General features: G+C 36.7%; 1 protein-coding gene across 5 annotated transcripts in view; it reads left to right on the top strand.

The window, feature by feature from the left end:
• PPM1B (protein phosphatase, Mg2+/Mn2+ dependent 1B) overlaps nt 1-18353 on the top strand; it is a 101897-nt gene extending 83544 nt beyond the window's left edge. For 3 of the 5 annotated variants that reach the window (XM_078852289.1, XM_078852291.1, XM_078852288.1), the window contains exons 5-8: nt 6689-6800; nt 8058-8115; nt 14365-14664; nt 16505-18353. In XM_078852289.1, coding sequence (XP_078708415.1) covers nt 6689-6800; nt 8058-8115; nt 14365-14664; nt 16505-16534 — 500 coding nt within the window. In that variant the 3' untranslated portion in view covers nt 16535-18353. Of the gene's footprint in view, nt 1-6688; nt 6801-8057; nt 8116-14364; nt 15455-16504 lie in introns of those variants that run through there. The other 2 variants (XM_078852290.1, XM_078852292.1) reach the window with 2 other exon arrangements.
• The last annotated feature ends 1164 nt before the right edge of the window (nt 18354-19517 follow it).

The following is a 19517-nucleotide window of genomic DNA, read 5'->3' on the forward strand; positions in this document are numbered from 1 at the left end:
TGCTAAGGATGGTGGTGTGGATATAATCTTGTGTCTTAAATTACAGTTAGTCTTTTACTATAAAACCCCAAAGTAGTGAAGAGTAAGGTTCTTGTCAGGTTTGCACACATCATTAAATTGTGTGGTATGTAATGGTCTGTAAAAATCAAGCTGTTCTATGGCTTACTAGTAAAATTCAGTGACCCTGTGTGCTTACAATTTGATTTGACTGTTACATATGGCTTTCTCAAGTGTTCAGTGCACTGCTTAGAAATCACTTACACTCTCAGCTGGGTCTGAGATTGTTTTTAAAGGGGGCTGTATACTGTAACTCTTGTAAAGCTACTTTTGTATCATGACATGTACAGAGTGTTCTACCATATTCCAAAGGCACAAGCTATGACTACTGAAGTGTATTTGTAAGGTTGCATTTTATGGATCAAGGTCAATAATTCATTTATTCAATAATGAACATGGCTAACTATCCGATGAAGTGAGCTGTAGCTCACGAAAGCTCATGCTCAAATAAATCGGTTAGTCTCTAAGGTGCCACAAGTACTCCTTTTCTTTTTGCGAATACAGACTAACACGGCTGTTACTCTGAAACCTGTCAAATATTTTAGTTTCTCCATTTTTATGGGAGCTCTGCAGATGATTCATTTACAAAACAAACAACCAACCTTGGCAAACAAGTGATGTGCATGAGACAATTGATTTGGGGGGTGGAGGAGAAGTTAGCTACGTTTTCTAATATTAACTTCTTTAGAAATAGTACAGTGCATCAGCCAAGTGTTTTTAAGAAAAGCTACAGATGAGGCCATAGAGGGAGGAAAAACAGGGACATGACTCAACTTTATTTAGTAAATGAGTTAATTATTTGGAGAGACGCATTGTGGTGTGGGGAAGATAGTTATTTTGTTTAATTAAAGAAAGGGAATATTTCTTCTAAACAGATAGTTGCCGTGAATAACTTCAGTTATTTTTTAGTTCACATCATATTCTGGTAGTTGAATGTTGGCTTGATTGATGTGGTGTGTTTTGTAGTCATTTTGTTGATACTTTTCATGATACGGAATGGCTTTTATTCTGCTTGTGATATATGAAGCAAAGGCTGTCAACTACTGGATTTATACAGTAATGGCTTGGCTCTTTCCTGTCTGACGTATCTTCTCTCTCTCTATGCCATACTGCTGCAGCTACGGTCATCAGAGGCACTTCAGCTGGAGTCCCATAGTTATAAAAGACATTGGCAGGGCATTCTCTGTGAGTGCTACAAGAATCAGGAACTTACTCCTCCTCTTGGTCTAAAATGTCCTGTATTTTATGACTTTTTGGGCATACAGCAAAAGATACATTTGATAAGATTTTTGAAGAGAGCTGGAGGTATACTTCCTGAAATGACACTAGGTTGGAAATGAGTTGTTTTTGTAGCTAGCTAGCTAGCTGGCTGGCTGAGAGAGAGTTCTCTTTTGAATGTTTGTTTTACTGCTGGTGAGGATTTGTTTTAGTATTAACTATGTGTTAGGGTGCCCAGAGTCTTGTATAGGTGTCTTTATTATTTAAATCAAAACAAATATTTTATTCTTAATTGATTGCATATACACTCTGGATTTAAAGAACACTTGCATCTTTTGGTTCCAAATTTTAGGCTTTGTTTAAAAAGTTTTAAAAAGTAATATGCTTGTTTTTATTTCACATAATTGTCTTTCTTGGGTTGCAGAGGTTTAAATGATTGTGTCCTAGTAAGTAAATGTGTTGATGTACGAGACAGAATAGATTCCAACTTACTCAGCCTTAGCTAGGTTGGGTCTGTGGGAATACAAAGGATCTTACTCTGAATATACCAAAAAACAAAACAAAATCTTACCAGAAAGATGCTGTTTTTATGCAGTCACTTTTTAAAACTAGAGTGATGCTATAAAATTGTCCTGTATAAGTTTACACGAAGTGTGGTCAATAATGAATTACTCCTAGTTCAAAACTATACTTTGAGTTACTTTCTGTACAGTGAAGTTGCCAATAACCATAAGACCATAACATGCATGTATATTACAGGCTAGCATGTAACAAAAGTAATACCCATGTTCTGTTTTACTTTTAAATTCTTTGTTCTCAGGTTTTCCAGCACTGAGCTGACTTAGTTGAAAAGAGAATGTTTCAAGTACTAAATAATGTGGATTAAATAATTCAATTCCGCAGCAGGAACAGAAGCAGTAGATAGTTAATTTCACCAGGAACTTGATTAGTAAGGTTATTTTCTCCCACTAATCATAAAAAATAGCTTTTCTCTTGGCCCAATTCAAAGCCTACTAGCCAGTGTAAAGTGCGTTAGAAAGTAAAACGGCTGTTACAGAAAATGTTGGTAGATAATCATAACTTTAACTTTTTTTAGTTCCTGCTTGAGGAGTGGAAATGTGGTTTTTTCCCTCAGATATATCTAATAATTTATTGTACAGCTATATTCTGTTTGTGTTCAGTTCATTACTGTTTGTTCCCTTTTAATGTACACATAGCTAGAAACTTTAAATGCTTCCGTTTTTTTAATCTAGTATATCCTGTACATTACCAATCCATCTGGAATTTGGCATGAGGTGAAAATAGGCAAGAAACATCAAGTCTCCTACCTGTGGCTGAAATGCCTTGCTTCTAAAATCTGTTGGTAGAGTATATGTATACTCTACCACACAAAAACCTACAAGAACAATGGAGCAGCAGTTCTGTGGAAAAGATAATATGTGATCATTTAATTAAACTGTACCATAGTGCATACGTAGAAGAAAGCCAAATTGAGGTTGCACAAGCAACCTTAATTCTGGCATTTCCTAGTTTTTGAGTGCTTGAGTTTACAGTCTAAAAATGTTGTTTTCAGATAGAGAGAGAGTGTGTGTGTGTGTGATTTCCTACATTTTTAAAAAGCAAACTGAAAAAACAGATTCCATCATGTGACAACATACTGACACCCACATAGGTCAGCAGCAGGGTTGGGAACCTTTAGATTCACTGCACAGACTTTTGGCACTTGAACTGATGGCAGTAGTAGGTTGTCATCCTCTGTGGACCAACACTAGAAGGGATGGGACGCTTTGCCAGAGAGTTTCACAGATGTTTGCTGATAGTAGAGGAATGGTGAAACTCAAGAATCTTGGGTTCCATTCCCACTCTAGAGGGAAGTGTTCTCTGATGGGCACAGACTCTTCTGCCCATTCCTCCAAGCATGACCCAACCTATCCTTGGATCAGTCCAGTCTCTTCCCCACCTCTGGCTCCTTGTTCCCATCTCACTTCTCAGGTTTCTCATTCCAATCCCAGTCTCCTTGCCAACCAGGCCTGCTCTCATAGAATCATAGAATATCAGGATTGGAAGGGACCCCAGAAGGTCATCTAGTCCAACCCCCTGCTCAAAGCAGGACCAATTCCCAGTTAAATCATCCCAGCCAGGGCTTTGTCAAGCCTGACCTTAAAAACCTCTAAGGAAGGAGATTCTACCACCTCCCTAGGTAACGCATTCCAGTGTTTCACCACCCTCTTAGTGAAAAAGTTTTTCCTAATATCCAATCTAAACCTCCCCCACTGCAACTTGAGACCATTACTCCTCGTTCTGTCATCTGCTACCATTGAGAACAGTCTAGAGCCATCCTCTTTGGAACCCCCTTTCAGGTAGTTGAAAGCAGCTATCAAATCCCCCCTCATTCTTCTCTTCTGCAGGCTAAACAAGCCCAGCTCCCTCAGCCTCTCCTCATAACTCATGTGTTCCAGTCCCCTAATCATTTTTGTTGCCCTTCGCTGGACTCTCTCCAATTTATCCACATCCTTCTTGAAGTGTGGGGCCCAAAACTGGACACAGTACTCCAGATGAGGCCTCACCAATGTTGAATAGAGGGGAACGATCACATCCCTCGATCTGCTCGCTATGCCCCTTCTTATACATCCCAAAATGCCATTGGCCTTCTTGGCAACAAGGGCACACTGCTGACTCATATCCAGCTTCTCGTCCACTGTCACCCCTAGGTCCTTTTCCGCAGAACTGCTGCCTAGCCATTCGGTCCCTAGTCTGTAGCTGTGCATTGGGTTCTTCCGTCCTAAGTGCAGGACCCTGCACTTATCCTTATTGAACCTCATCAGATTTCTTTTGGCCCAATCCTCCAATTTGTCTAGGTCCTTCTGTATCCTATCCCTCCCCTCCAGCGTATCTACCACTCCTCCCAGTTTAGTATCATCCGCAAATTTGCTGAGAATGCAATCCACACCATCCTCCAGATCATTTATGAAGATATTGAACAAAACTGGCCCCAGGACTGACCCTTGGGGTACTCCACTTGATACCGGCTGCCAACTAGACATGGAGCCATTGATCACTACCCGTTGAGCCCGACAATCTAGCCAGCTTTCTACCCACCTTGTAGTGCATTCATCCAGCCCATACTTCCTTAACTTGCTGACAAGAATACCAAGAACTTGCTGACCCCTTGCCAACATTTTATACAAAACATATTTAATTGAACATCATTCCACAAATAGAATTTTAGAATGTCTGTGTTCCTAAAACTCGTCATCTAAGTGAGCTACTGCCATCTTTGGTATTAATAAGAGACATGAGCCACGGTGGGCAAACAGGGATCAAGGAGCATTTTCCAGAAGCTACTAAAAGTGGTGCCATCAGCAAAACCTCGCCACCTCATTATATTTGTGTAATCATTACTACAGTGTTTTTGTTTTTAGGATTTTACAAGTATCTCTGAAGACAGTAGCATGGTATAATTTTTTTCTTGTCTACTATATAACCATTTTTATGGTTGAAGTATTTATTTTTATGTGCTCTGTTTTTTCATACTGTCTCTTCTGTTCCCTTGAAGTGTTCCTCTGTCAGTCCAGAGCCACTTCTGCCTAAATCTTGCCAATTCCTATCTGGAGAGAAGTATGTAAAAATTTCTCTTTTCTAGGCTCTAACTTTGGCCTTTTAAAATCCAGGGCTGGAATCTAAATGCCAGTTTTTCTGCCTCCAGCAGCAAACTAGCACCTTCAATAGTTTTTCTCATCTAATCACTTAGAATATTTTTCTTGGGTGGTTCTTTTTTCTGCTGCCTTCTCTCCTGGGTCCCATTCCACACCTGTGGGACCCAGTTTCTGGTCAGCAGTTTCTTCTTCTCCATATTGATTCACAGTCGGTGGTGGGATTCTTCAGTGAGGTGCAACAGCAGTTGTGTGTTGTCTGTTACCAGCTACAAGCATTTCCCAGCTAAAGAGTGGTTTGAGTAGGGTTTGTCAATCTGCCGAGTCTCCAGGTACAGTGACCACTTCTGTTTGATCAGTCTCTGCAATGTAGCTTAGTCTGCTTCCCCTAGTATTCTTTCCACCTGGACTGATCTCCCATTCCTTGAAACAGCAGTGCTCAGTAGGGCTCCAAACTGTATCCCAGACCCCATCAGGTTCCCTCCTGTTGTTGGAACAAATTTTCAACCTGTCAGGTGCAGCAATGCTGAGTCTTTGGTGGGACAGCACTGTTCTCCAAGGTCAACAGAAAGCAGAAGATGCATGAGCTGTTTGGGTCGTCCCTAACACCCCCCCCCCCCCCCCCCCCGGTGTATCTCACCTTTCTGAGGAGACCTACCAGTCCCTCACACTCTCTTTGTGGAAGCCTCACTCACCTATCCGATCTCCTTTGGGACTTCTGTGGCCTCCTTCAGTAGGTTCAAGAAAATCAAGCAACATGGATCCAAGAAATCTCTGATTTCTTATTTTCAGAAGAAGGAAAAATTGCATTCTTATGCTGTTCTCCCTTCCACAAAAAGCACAATTTTTAGGAAGATAAGACAAAGCCTAGTGCACCAGGCTACTGCTAAGGAGACAGATAATGTAGGCATACCCCAAAAGGAATTCCTTCCAATTAAAGAAATCTGAAGAGAAGCTGTCCTTTACTATAGCAGAACATTGGGAAATATTTATGGATTTCTTGTAGTTATGCGCAGAGTGCAAGTGATCAGCATACCTTGTATAAGGTCTAGAAGGACAGTTATGCAGTTTGCCTTGATACACAAGCTGTCCTCTTAAGAGCAAAGCTTTTAAAAGGCTAATCTTGCTAAAAGCACTGTCTTTCACAAAGACCTGCTTGATACGTACATAGAGCAGTCTCTTAAGAGACTATAAGGCTTTCTGGATCTGCCCTAAAAATCACTAAAACCTGTTTACATCTAAGGTATCTCTCTCTCCTTTATTCCAACAAGTCCCCACCCTGTTCAGATGCTTTTATTCTCCTTGTGTTTTGTTTATGGTAATTTGCATATACCTGATAATAGATGCAAGTGGTATGACCTTGCCTTGTAGCTGCTCTGACTTTTCATATGAGCAGTCCTTAAGGTAAATTAACAGATAAACCAAAGTTGTTTTATTTTCTGCAAAGAATTCATGTAACATAGTATACATACATAGCAATTCAAAAATTTCAGATTGCCAAAATGTTTTAGAAAAATATATCTGGTTATTTGGAAATGCATTCTGTTTACAGAGCACTTACTGCAACAGGCCTCGATCCTAACTGGGCCTACATACCACCATATGAATAATGTTGCTTATGTACAATGGGGAAGTAAGAATTTTCATTTTGAAATTTAAATCTTTTTCCATGCTAAAGTAATAGTACCTTGGATTTTATTTTACTGTTTGCAGCTGATTCATTTTTAACTAATAATTAGGACTTCTTTTGTTTTAACCAGAAATTATGGAGAAGTCGGGTGAGGAAGGAATGCCTGATCTTGCTCATGTAATGCGCATTTTATCTGCAGAGAATATCCCAAATTTACCACCTGGGGGTGGTCTAGCGGGCAAGTAAGTACGGTGCTGGAACAATTTATGGCTTTTAGTAATTATAATTTTGAATATAAGTACAATACGTTTCTTCATTAACTGAAGACTTGGCTATCTTTAGTAGAGAAGATATACAAACTTAAGTTACTAAAACATTTAAAATTGCTCAGTTTTTCATACATTAAACTAGTTCACTGTCTGCACTATAGAAAATACAGGCAATGCTTTCTATTCTGCCACTACCAGCCCCCCACTCCATCCCAAATAGGGGGAAAAAACAGACTACTTTGATACATAACATATTGGTTTACCATCCCATACAATTACATGTAAAGATATAAAATTTGGCATATTTTGCTTTTTAGTTCTTTATATTTGTTCACTATCTATAGAAAGTGATAAAATAGAAAATTGAGCAATTTTCATGCTACTCTGAACTTTTGGCTTCAGGGCCCAATGTGTACTTGGGTCAGTGACAGCGTAGCTTGCCTCTTCGAAGAAAAATTGCACCTATTTTGCTTAACATGTCAGCCTGAAAGTTTGAAAGGTAGAAAGTACTTTCCATTATTAATATTGTGAAATGTTTTTTAAAATTAAAATTAGGAAAAACTGAGATAAGCCTATGGTGAGACACCAGTTTTTTTGTAAGCCTATAGATGGGACACCAGGTTTTTTTGCTAATAATTTTTTTGTGTGACTGGCAGTATGAGCCCAAGAGAGAATTTTAGTGAACTGTTGTTCTGGTTGTTTAAGTCATTATTAAGCCAAGGTACAAACCTGTTTACAATCTTCTGCATTGGGATTCCCATACATGGCATCATTTCCCTGCATAAGACTCAAATATACCAATTTTAAAATATATATTTTCACATTTCACAGTGTGTTTATGGTAAGAATTGCAGCTCACCTTAGGAATTCTTAGACTGCTGGGCTAAGCCAAAAGTTTGGATTTATCCCAGAACTCCTATAATAACACCTGGGACATTCTGCATGTACATAGTGGGAATTTCTGAAATGTTCAAGCAACTCTGAAGATGTAGCGGGATAAAAACCTGAGAGGAGAGGAGGGCTGGGAAGCAAAAATTCAGAATAGGGAAACGTCGGTTGCATACAAACCTAAGCCTTGAAAAATCCTTCGTTACCATTAACTGAACTCTTTATATGCAGGGTAGACAAACAGAAGTTTAGACATGAAATATCTCTCTTCATTTGAGTGGTAGGGTGTTCAAATTTGTACGGCATTTTTATGCTATATTACATTTTTTTTTTCATTTTTAGGCGTAATATTATAGAAGCTGTGTATAACAGGCTGAATCCACACAGAGAGAATGATGGGGTAAGTTTTACTTTGGGGTCTTAGGCTTCACTAATAATGAGGAAACCATAATACTTCAATGCAGGTGGCGTACAGAACAAAATTTAAGTAACCTGTATTTAAGTATGTATGTGTTTAAATATTTGATATATATTTTAATTGTACATCACTGTTCTAGAACTTTATTGTTAAAGGGACAGTGATTTGTGTATGATACCTAGTTCTGATTGATTAATTTTTAATATAAATGACTGCTTCTGCTTTTCATTCAAGACCATGGAGCCACAATATGGGGACTTACTTTAGGAGCTGTTGTTAGTTTAAATGTACTCTGGCTTTGAAGTAAGTAATGAGATTGAAATTTTGTTACGTGCCCTGTACTTGAAAATCTAGTGTCAAATTCTGTGTCCTTGTAAGAATCATATTCATTTAGAAGATTTCTGTTGAGTGTGCACTAAGTGAAAAGGGTCATGGTAGTGATACTGGCTATGCTTTTTTAGCATGTTGCACAGATGATTCCAGTGAAGATTAGTGTATTTCAGTTTTGAAGATCTTTTGTGAAATGGCCTAGAACAGTATAATTTACACTTGATTGAAAGTAACAAATTCTTTGTTCATTCCTGATTTAATTTTTTAAATGAATTATTTACACCTATCTGTTCAACTCCTGGACAGTTGAGCTTTCAAATCTTTAAACATTAAATTACACACACAAAAATACAACACTATGAAATATAGTGGGTTTCTGTAACTGTTTAAATTACTACGTTACTGGACTGAGTAAGGAATAAATGTGAAATTTACAATTTACACTTTTTTAACATCTGTTTTACAAAGTAATTGTAGCAGTCATTCTATGTCAGTCAGCTCCATAGTGACAGATTGGTTTAGAGACTTCATGTCTAGGAGACTAACAATTTTTTTTTTTTACTTGTTTAGAGAGTAACTTTCAAAAAGTGGATAATTACTCATTGCTTCGCGAAATGTTGCCTCTTACCCACAGGGTTCACTCCCTAAGCTAATTTGTAGAGCTGCTACCCTGTTCTCTAAATGGTCCCCAGGAACCATGCATGCATGAGATGCCTAAAAACAATTCAGTTGGCAAGTGAAGGCTCTGGTGAGAGGGTGGGTAGGGATGTCAGATTTTATTTATTTATTTTAACTACTTCGAAATTATTCTGAATCTAGTTGTGCATATAACTAGCCTCTGTAATTACATTATCTTATTGTTATCACTGTCTTTCTTGCCTCACTCCATCTACTTCCCTTCTGTTGGCTGTTACCTTGATATGGTGTGTTGTCTTAAGAGTGCATGTGCAATTGCTATGTTGGCAGCTGTATGCCAGCAATAAAGTTACTGTAAAACTTTCTTGTGTAGATATGGCCTTAGATTGCAAGCTCTTCAGGGCAGGAACTGTCTTTCTATGTGTCTTTATAGAGCCTAGCACAGTTGGGGGCCTTGATTCTGATTTGTGCCTTTGTGTGCTATCACAATACAGATAAATAGCTAATGGTTTCATTGTCACATCTGTCTTTTTAAAAATTAAAATTTGTGGTTTGTTATTATTTTTTTGTCTTGGATCATAAAGGTTACAGTTAAATTTTACATCCTTAACCCCTTCAAAGTGTGCCACAGTTCCTTCCAAAGTATCCTCAAACATCTGCTGTTTCCTCAGTCCTGCAAGACAATGCATCCACCCAACCCACCATGACTCCTAACAGTTGGAATACTACATTTTCTCTGTGCCTCAGTGTCTTTTTACCCACTTCCAAAAATGGAAATGTTTAGGATTAATTAAAGCACCCAATTCAGAACATTTGCAATGAAAAGAAAAAATCTGGCTCCTCTGTCAGATAATTATAAATGCCTGATGTTGCTGCAGCATATTTGTGACAGAGCAAGACTTTCAAAGGAAAACACAAAGGACCAAATTGTTATAATTTGTGTAGCTCCACAAAGGTAAAAACCACAGTAAACAAATATGTTAAGCATTCTCTCAGCTACTTAGAATCTCAGGAAATGTCTTGGACCTGCTTCATTAGTGCTTAAATATTATCTATTTGTATTTTATTAAACTAATTGTTTAATTCTTGCACAAATGCAGATCTGGCGGGCATAGTAAAAACAAAGGGAGGGCAGGCTTACTATTAAAGGTTATATTTACACTGAATACCGTATTATGCAAAAAGTGTGGACAATACAGTGCAATGCACTTTTTGAGCTATGTAAATATAGTTTTCTTTTCTGCTAGAATTGAATTAAATCCCTATATTAAGGGAAATCTCTGTGATCTTTGAGTATTGGAGGATGGCTGATAGCCCAAGAAGTCACTTAGACCTGAGACTGCAGTTTAATGCATCAGCCACACTAGGTAAAGGATCGGGTTTAATCCTCTGATAGGAATATCTACTTCATTTGGCAACAGCATTATTTCCCTTCTCTGTCCTTGGCTCATATGTCCCAGAAAGACATAAAGGGAGGAGAAAATTCAGTGCTGCCAGAGCTGACACCTCTTTATAGTACCTCAGTAGAGGAAAGGTACTTACTTTCCTTTCTCGTTAAGAGAGGCTGAGTCTAGTAGTTCATGTGCTGTGCTGAACCTGATAGTCTAGGTCAGTGTTTCGCAACCTTTTTGATACCAGGGACTGGCTTGCTGCCTTCCTAAACTGTGTCAGGCAGGGACGAACTCTGGTCCATGGACCGGTCATTGAGAAACACTGCTCTAGGTCACTGTTAAACTCGCTCCCCTAGCCACTGGACTGTCCTTCAGTCTCCTGAGCTAGATGCTTAGACAAGAAAACTGAAGAAGGAATAATTCCATTATTAGTTAAAATGCTTCTGTTCTTCTCTATATTGTGATAGCATAACTGGAGTGCCCCTGCAAACCTGCGTTCAATCAGATACCAAAGCAGAGGGCTGGATACATACAACACACCCAGTTGGTGGTGGCTTGTAAAGTGTGTTTCAAAATGAAATATCACAGTGCTCCCAGTATGTCATGTTATAGCAAAAGCAGAGCTTTATATTAAAAATTATGGGCCAGATCCACAGCTAGTGTTAATTTGCACAGTCTGTAGCTGCACTGATTTTACACTGCTGAGAGTCTGACCCTATTTTGGTGAACTGTGTTCTTACATATACTAAGAAAAATGTTTACATCTGTTTAATATTTTTCTATATGCAATATTGCTGTAACAGTCTTTGAAACTCCTTACTTATGACAACATTCAGAAATCTTCAATCATTCATTCAGTGATACATAATATATTTATCAACATTCCATATAATTAATTTGTACTGTATTGATAGTCATTATATATAGATGTGATTTGCATTGCATATTTTAATGTACAGTCAACAAAATATATGGTGTGGGATAAAACCTGAACTGATGAAATTATAAAGTAAAAGGTATTTATATGAATTATTGCAGTTGAGCGGATGTCTAGGTTGTAACAATATACTGTAGTGTGAACAGCTTAAATAAAAAAAAAGTAATCTTCATTTGATGACAGTGATCTTTATAGCTTGATGAATCAAGAATTTTCAGAAAGCATCTTTTATCAATTATTTTTTTCAGAATACAAATTTATTTATATTTCTCACAAGTATAAAGGCTTTTATTTAAATTGTAGTCAAGCTCAAGAATTTTGTCCTCGGGTGTAGTGCACTTTCTGTGGTAACTGTTTAATTTCTGAAATATATTTCTGTTATATAATAACTTAGGAGCAAATCCTTAACACAGTGCACAGCCTATATATGCTTGCACTGTACTGGAAGAGATCTGTGGAGGAAGGAATCCTCCCTGTAATGTTGCAGGGTTGTTTTGTGGGTAGTATTGGAGCCTCCAAGATGCAGTAGTCACTGGGCTCCAGTGCGCTCTTACATGGTGTGGAGTGGAGTAATTAGGAGCTCTGGCTCATCACTGATCCCTAGAGGCATGTCTGGTTACCAGGAACCCCTGTGTAGCACTCTTGTGTAGTAATTCCACCATTTCTGCTGTAGACAAGGATCCCCATAGATAGGAAGGCGGAGACGAGATCTGCTCCTTAATAGCGCTATAAATGTATGTGGTGCTATATAGTGCTCAGTGCCCAACATGTAATAGACCCTTGCACCAAAAGATTTGCCATCTAAATGAATAGTATAATGTAGTTCTCCTAACTTGCATTTGATTTTCTCAATGCTGTAGCTAAAGGATAAAAAATATTTGAAGAGGGTTACAGTACTACCAGAAAAAATCATTAGAGGCTAGCTAAAATGTAATAGGAAGAGTAGTTATTTTATTAATTTAAAAAAGAGGTTGGATTGTTCTCAGATACTCTATTTTTTTTTTAAATGGCTGTATTTTTCAGTTCTTCTTTATACTTACACTATGTACTGATTCGGGCGCAGTCTACACTAGATTGATGTAGCTACAGCATTCTGGGGTGTGAAAAATCCACACCTGAGTGACATAGCTATGCCTGATGTAGATGCTGCTAGATTGATTGAAGAATGTGTCTGTCAGCCTAGCTTATCATTGCTTGGGTAGGTGGTATTCCTACCATAATGAAAAAACCCCTTCCGTCTCTGTAGGCTTCATTTACACTACAGGGTTGTGCTAACATAGCTATTGCACTGTATCTGTGTTCCTATAGTCCCTTATTGTAGCCATGGCTTGGGCCATTGCAGCTGGCTTCCCTTGAATGTAGAAATGTGAACTGTCAGTACTAGCCACCTGGGGAAAGTGTTTCAAATTTCACAGGACAGGAAGCCTCAGTGGAGTTTCAAATATTAACATTTTGTGTTCTCTGAAATAAAGATATTTTACAGTTTTATATTCAATAACAACAAATTTTGAAAATTACACCCACACTTCAAAACCAAGTTATTCGATTATTGGAATTGAAGGGTAGAAAAGAGATAATATGTTATGGCAGCCAATATTTTCATGAACCCCCTAGAATTAGATATCGTTCAACATTTGTAAGGTTAGGATTCCAAGTTTTCAGATAGCTTACAATGTTGATTACAGCTCTGAAAGCTCTCAAGAATAGGGGCCTCTAAAATCAGATCAGAATTGAAGGAGGCAGTTGGAAAGCATGAATGGCAATCAGGATGATTTGCCTTTAATGTCATTTGTAGTGAGACTCACCAGCCTTTCAGTGATATCTAGCTACTATTTTTAGCGTGATAGTTTGTGAGGCATCAATAATTAAAATATCTTCTGGTCCCTCAAAGCAACAGAGTTGTTTTGGCACTGATCCAGAACTTAAAATAGCCAGTTTGGACCTCAGATCCATGCAACTTTTTACCCTCGCAAAGGCACACTAATCACCATCACAGACTAAGAAGAGGTTTTTTTGGTTTGCTTTGTCCATTTGGTTGAAGTGGTCTGCAACACTTCTGCAGCTTAGGTGGAGGGAGGATTCCTTCCCACATCTTAGGACACAATTCAAGATGGGTGCCTAAATTTAGGTTGTTGGCTTTGGCTTTAGCTAGATATTCTGGATATTCATTTTTCTGACAGCATCTGAGGGAAGAAGAATTGCTAGATCATTGGAGTTTTTGTGAAACAGTATCTTTGTGATGCTGATTGGCAATAGCTTGGCCCTCTATCCGCTGCATTGTACACATGAAGAAAATCAGATTTCAAATGTCAAAGGATTTTTATTTTGCAATGCTTATCAGTTAAGTGAATTCTGATACTACAGCATCCATTGTTGGCAGTTAACATTTTTTAATTAAGCTGTTCACATAGGGTGTATATTGCTACTGAATCAGTAGTACTTTACATTTTAAGATATTGACTCAGTGGCTAGTGTAAATTTAAATGGCCGAGTTCTTCATTCTTTGGCTTTCACTGAAGTCAGTGACAGTTGGCTTTCACTGAAGTCAACCAGACAGCTATGTGCATCAAAGGACATAGTTTGAACTAAAGGCCAGTTTATTCCGGGGTCATCTTTTTGATATTGTTCTTTGTGCCTTGCATAAAGTAGATTGAAATGTTTGTCAATACTGTAAGTCATAACAGAGGCAATTTAAAGACAAGGTATTTTCTTAAATGCCCATTCTAAAATAAATAAATAAACATGGATCAAATAACTTAATTTTAGGATGCATGTTGCTAACTTAAGGTATTTTTATATATACATAGGAGGGCATAAAGCTCAGATCTTTTCCTCAATCAGAAATGACTTTTTATGTAATGTATTTTAAAATATATGTATCATTCTAAAATATCCTAGTTTAACTACTGATTTTGGGGTCTTGAATCTTAAAAAAAGGACCCTGGCGAACCCGAGGAAAGTGGAACACAGGGGAAATTGGTGGAAGCTCTCAGGCAAATGAGAATTAATCATAGGGGCAACTACCGCCACCTTCTGGAGGAGATGCTGACTAGTTACAGGCTAGCTAAAATACAGGGAGAAGAGTGCACTGCTGAACCAGCTACAGCATCTACTTCTGATAATCTTGCTGGACCCAGTGACCCAGTGGCAGACACCCAAACAGAATCTGAGAATCATCTTGCTGAAATGCAGAGCTCTAATGAAGATTCAGGGAGAAATGAGATGAGTGATAAACAGGTGTAATGTCTTTGTGTTTCGCACAGTCGATTTGATAGCTTGACCTAGCTGTTCTAATGTATTCATATGTCAGCACATCGTTGCATCAGTTCTAAAAAGTTAGTTTGTTTGTACCTACATTTATATGTACAGACTTTTTATATGAAAAATCTTCCTTTTCTGAGTAATTTAAAAGTTACTATTTACTGTAGTTTGGATTAATAAACAAAATGTAATTACGTTTTATATTATGTGTAGCAGGAAGCAGGACATCTACATTACTGGTAGTTGGTAGTCTTAAGGTTTTACTTTTTTTAAAACCCTGTGACGCCAGTGATAGGAATTTTTGACAGATGCAAAAGTGAGTTTTTCTTTGTGTTGTAAGTGCATTCCTAGTGAATGCTGAATTTTAATACTTTACATTACATATATTAATTGGCATCTTAGTCAAATACACCTTTTGTTCAAATTTATTAATTGAATTATTTCACAGCATAATATCCTACATATTGCATGGTTTTTTTTTTAATTGTATATAGTTCACATTATCATAGTTACAAAAATAATTATTCACTTGTTTTAGGATTTGTTATGCCACTTTTGTTTTCCTCACTGTATGGTCCTTTCAATTTAGACTGTATCCTCTGTTCAGTGTGAATATCTTACTTATTTTCTAGAGAACTGTATCCTTCACTATACCATAGGTTATAGCATAATGTATATCAGACAATAATATGTACTTAGAATTAGTGTTTAGTGTGAAGCTCTAAAAATTTGTTTACATCCAAATAAAAAATATGATGTGGAATAATATCTGTATGCATATTGACTTTATTTAAGTAATTTTGTTGATATGATGCTACCTCAAGCTTTTTGGAAGTTCATTTGAAATACTAATTATTTAGTCAAGGTTTGGAAATATTTGTAGCTACTGTTAATAACAGACAACAAAGATCGTGACACTGTTTATTAAACTAGCTATTCCTACAAATATGCTGGGAGTTTTTATCATCATAACTCTAATCTGTGTTCTAGCAATATTTCATAATTTTAAATTAAACACTGCAATAAAATTGAGGTAAACGTGCTGTTGTATTTTAGGTTCTATTCCACCTTTTTTGTGATATTCCTCTTCATATTGTGTACACACATGCACATACACACATTTAAGTAGATTCGTGTATTACTATGTTACTGTGAATCTAACTGCCTGTAGTTTATTTCTGAAATGCCATTGTCAAAAGTATGCCATTGTCAGCAGTGACAAAGGTATTTTGTCACAGTTCCTATTATATATTTGGTTGCAGTTATTGAAGCACTTGCACAAAATTATAGCTTTTATCATCCAGCAAAGGTGTAAATAAAAGTTCACTACCTCAGTGAGTAAGATCCTGTGGGAACCTCTTGCTAAATTTGGATTATCTTTCAAGAGTTCAGAAATCTCCCTTAGTGTTTCACAGATTTTTATGGGTTTTGTTTTGTTTTGTTTTTTTAAAGTAGTGGTTAGCTGATGGGTTGATGGAATAATACACTAGGTGATTTGTTTAGGATTTTATTTATATTCATTGCAGTGCATTATTTTTATTGCATTCATATGTTCTGTAAGAGAAAAGCATAGCTAAGCTTTTAATCAGTTAATCATGCTGCTTCCAGAGATGAATTCCAGAGATTCTGGGGACAGAGATATATATGGAAAAAGGGATTATGTGTATGTGTGTAAATTAGTATAGAAAACGTGGCCATTCCTTTCATTCTTTACTTGCTCGTTTTCCACTTTATTATGTTGTTCAAATTCAATTAATTATGGATGTAGTTTTTTGTATTGGTGAGTATTAATATTTTTCCTCTTCTTTTCCTGTAGGGTGCTGGAGATCTAGAAGATCCGTGGTAGCCTTACAAATCTACTAAAATGCTTTTGATTCTGGGGGAAAAAACTTAATCAGTTTTCTTCAATACAAGGGAAAAAATTTGGTGGATTTCCAACATTTTGTGAAATGGGCAGAAAGATATTAGAGTTTTCCATCACTTGTTTATTTTTGTGTTTTCTGATATTGCCACTCTTAGTATTGCCTGTATTACAGTATCTTTACCAGCCTCAGGCATACTGACTCCATCTTTGTTGAACTTTTAGCCCTAAAAACCAAGGAAAAAGTGATTCTTTTAGCAGATCAATATATGTACCTGAGGTGCATGGGATTGTAGTTGTACTCTGAAGATACATTATGGTTTAACGAAACTTAACATATAAGCATGAAAGAGTACAAATAATTGTATGAGACATTACTTATTTCACTTTACCAAGTTGGAAGGCTTTTGCAGCTCTGTGGCTTGGAAGTAATTTCAGTTGGGCAATATGGAATAGGATTTGTATTTTTTTTTTTTTTTAATTTCCAGTTTTACCTGTATTACCAGACTGTTAGGTTTCCCTACAGTGTCCAAATTGTGATATGTTGCCTACTGCTTGCTTGATGATAAATGTATTTGGCAATAATAGAAGAAGATTTTAGGCGTCTAAAACTAATAAGAATTTTACGCACGTGTACAACACATCCTTAAACTCTTTCTAGGAAAAAAAAACTTTTAAAACCAAACTGATTAATTTATGGTTAGATGTAACTTAATTTGACATCTCACTCACTGCTGCAGGTTTTTTTTAAATGCTGAAAATTTGCCTTTATTATAATGTAAAATGTGATTTTTGTTCCACATGTGGTTTTCTATAGTTTCCTCTAATTTTTCATCTTAAGATACAGACAGAAGTCTTGTGTAATATGAATATAATTTTTAATTGTTTGCATTATTTTCAAAGCTCAAATTTATCACTTTGAGATTACTATAAATACAGTTAAAATTATCTATTTTAAATCTAAGAAAATATTAGAGATATTTTCATGGGTTCAGTGACCTTTCATTTTATAAACAATGGGCATGGTACAGAGTGGCTGTCATGTAAGGTACTTGAAGATTCTTAGTTTAATTCTATTTTTGCAATAACCTTGATTTTTTTTCTGAATTCTTTTGAGTTGTGCATGTATTGAGTCCAGTAGATGCTAAAAACGGAGAAGAGTAAAGTATTTATCAAAAAAAAAAAAAAAAAGCTATTGGGGAGGGGAAACAATGAATGTATCCATCTGTACATGCTTTACATGCTGTGGATGCCTTGTAAACATTTTCCTATTTGTTTAAACTGTGTTTCAGCGAGGATGTAATTGCCCTTGTGTGTAGTTTAAGCTAATGACAGTCATCAACTGGTTTTGTGTGAAATGGAATTCATGCTATTTTTCTGTAACTTTATCCCCATGCTGAGTCTGTAAAAACACACACACACGCTCACTGGTGCCTATGGGCAGCTTTCCCAATCATTTTGATTCATTGTGTATCTGATTTTTTTTTGTTTTGTTTTGTTTTTTGTTCTAGAGAGGATTATTGCCACAATATATTTTATTTATTCATTAGATTTTAGCCTTGTAAGTTAAATTGTTCTAAATGATGATGTTAACAGATATTTGTCCCTTTGCTGGGTTTTTGGGGTTGTTAAAAGATAGGGAATGAAGAATGCAAAATGGTTTATTGTTCAGACTGTCCTCTCTGGTCCAACCCTGTACTGATAGTACCTTCCCAGTATGATATTGTGATGTTTCATACAATACAGTGAACATAACCAACTTGTTATCTTCAATAAAGGATTGCTAAAACTGTGTGATACACTGCTATTTTGTGCAGAAAGGATTTATTCCGAAAAGGTAGAAAGTTTGATTATCTTTGCTTTTGTGTAATTTTAAATATTCACTTTTGGTTTTGCTGCCTATATATGTATATTGACAATGACAAGACTTCAGGGTTAGTCCTTTGGTGACATACAAAACCAAAAATCTCTGAATAGGTACTTCTGTCACAGAATGGTACAAACAGTGGGATGAATTTGGCTTTGTAACTGCCATCAAGCTTTCACCTTAGTTTAGTTGTAATTTTACCTATTATTCTAGAGTTTGGAGAGTGTGAAATCAAGTCTGATAAGAACATCAGATGGAGTTTAAAAACAAAAAAAAGTGATCAGGATTTGAATTTTAGCCATAAATTCATGGAAGATCCCCAGCTGCATCTGCAAAATTGAGACAAACTGTCCAAATGTAACAGCTTGACAATCTCAGGCTAAATCTGTGGCTTCCAACAGTGGTTTAATACTTTCTGGTGAAGTACTAGGTAGAAGTTACTCTCTAGCAATAAAAATAAAAAATCTCCACAAAGATGTTACAGGTAAATAGTAATTAATTTTGGCCACCTATTAAATGTTTACACTGTAGTAGAATGGTGTGGGAGAGGGTGAGAATAACAAGACGACAATTTTGTTATTTCAGATGCAGAGCTTGTTGTAATTGCATGGATGAAGTTTTAGTCTGGAATACAGATACCTGCATCTCATCATTGTCAAATCAGAAGCCATTTTATCTGATGCCAGATTTGGCCCATTTGTGCAGACTTCTGTCTGTCACAATAATCAGGGCCATTTTTCTCAGAAGAGATCTTAATCCTTTCCAGCAGTTTCCCAGGTTGAGATTCTAAAACAGGCGTTTCACATAAATTTCAAATCCTGAACTTAGTCAGGAAAAAGTGCAGCCATAGTGTTCATGAATGGCTCTTAGCATGACCCGGATTCTGGGCCAGAAAACATTTAATTTTATAAGCTTTGTTTTATTTTATTTTGGTCAGATCTGTTTGTAGAATGCAATCTTTGTCCTGAACAATTGATTAACTAGCAATTTTAATTCCTTTTTACATTGCAGTAGGAAAACTTGCATTTCTTCTGATAGGCCCCATTTCTGCAGTGACTTATATTTATACTTAACAATGTATTGTGAATAGCCTTATTGAAG

The sequence above is a fragment of the Lepidochelys kempii genome, chromosome 3 (genome assembly GCF_965140285.1).
Source record: "Lepidochelys kempii isolate rLepKem1 chromosome 3, rLepKem1.hap1, whole genome shotgun sequence".
Taxonomy (NCBI): Eukaryota; Metazoa; Chordata; order Testudines; family Cheloniidae; genus Lepidochelys; species Lepidochelys kempii.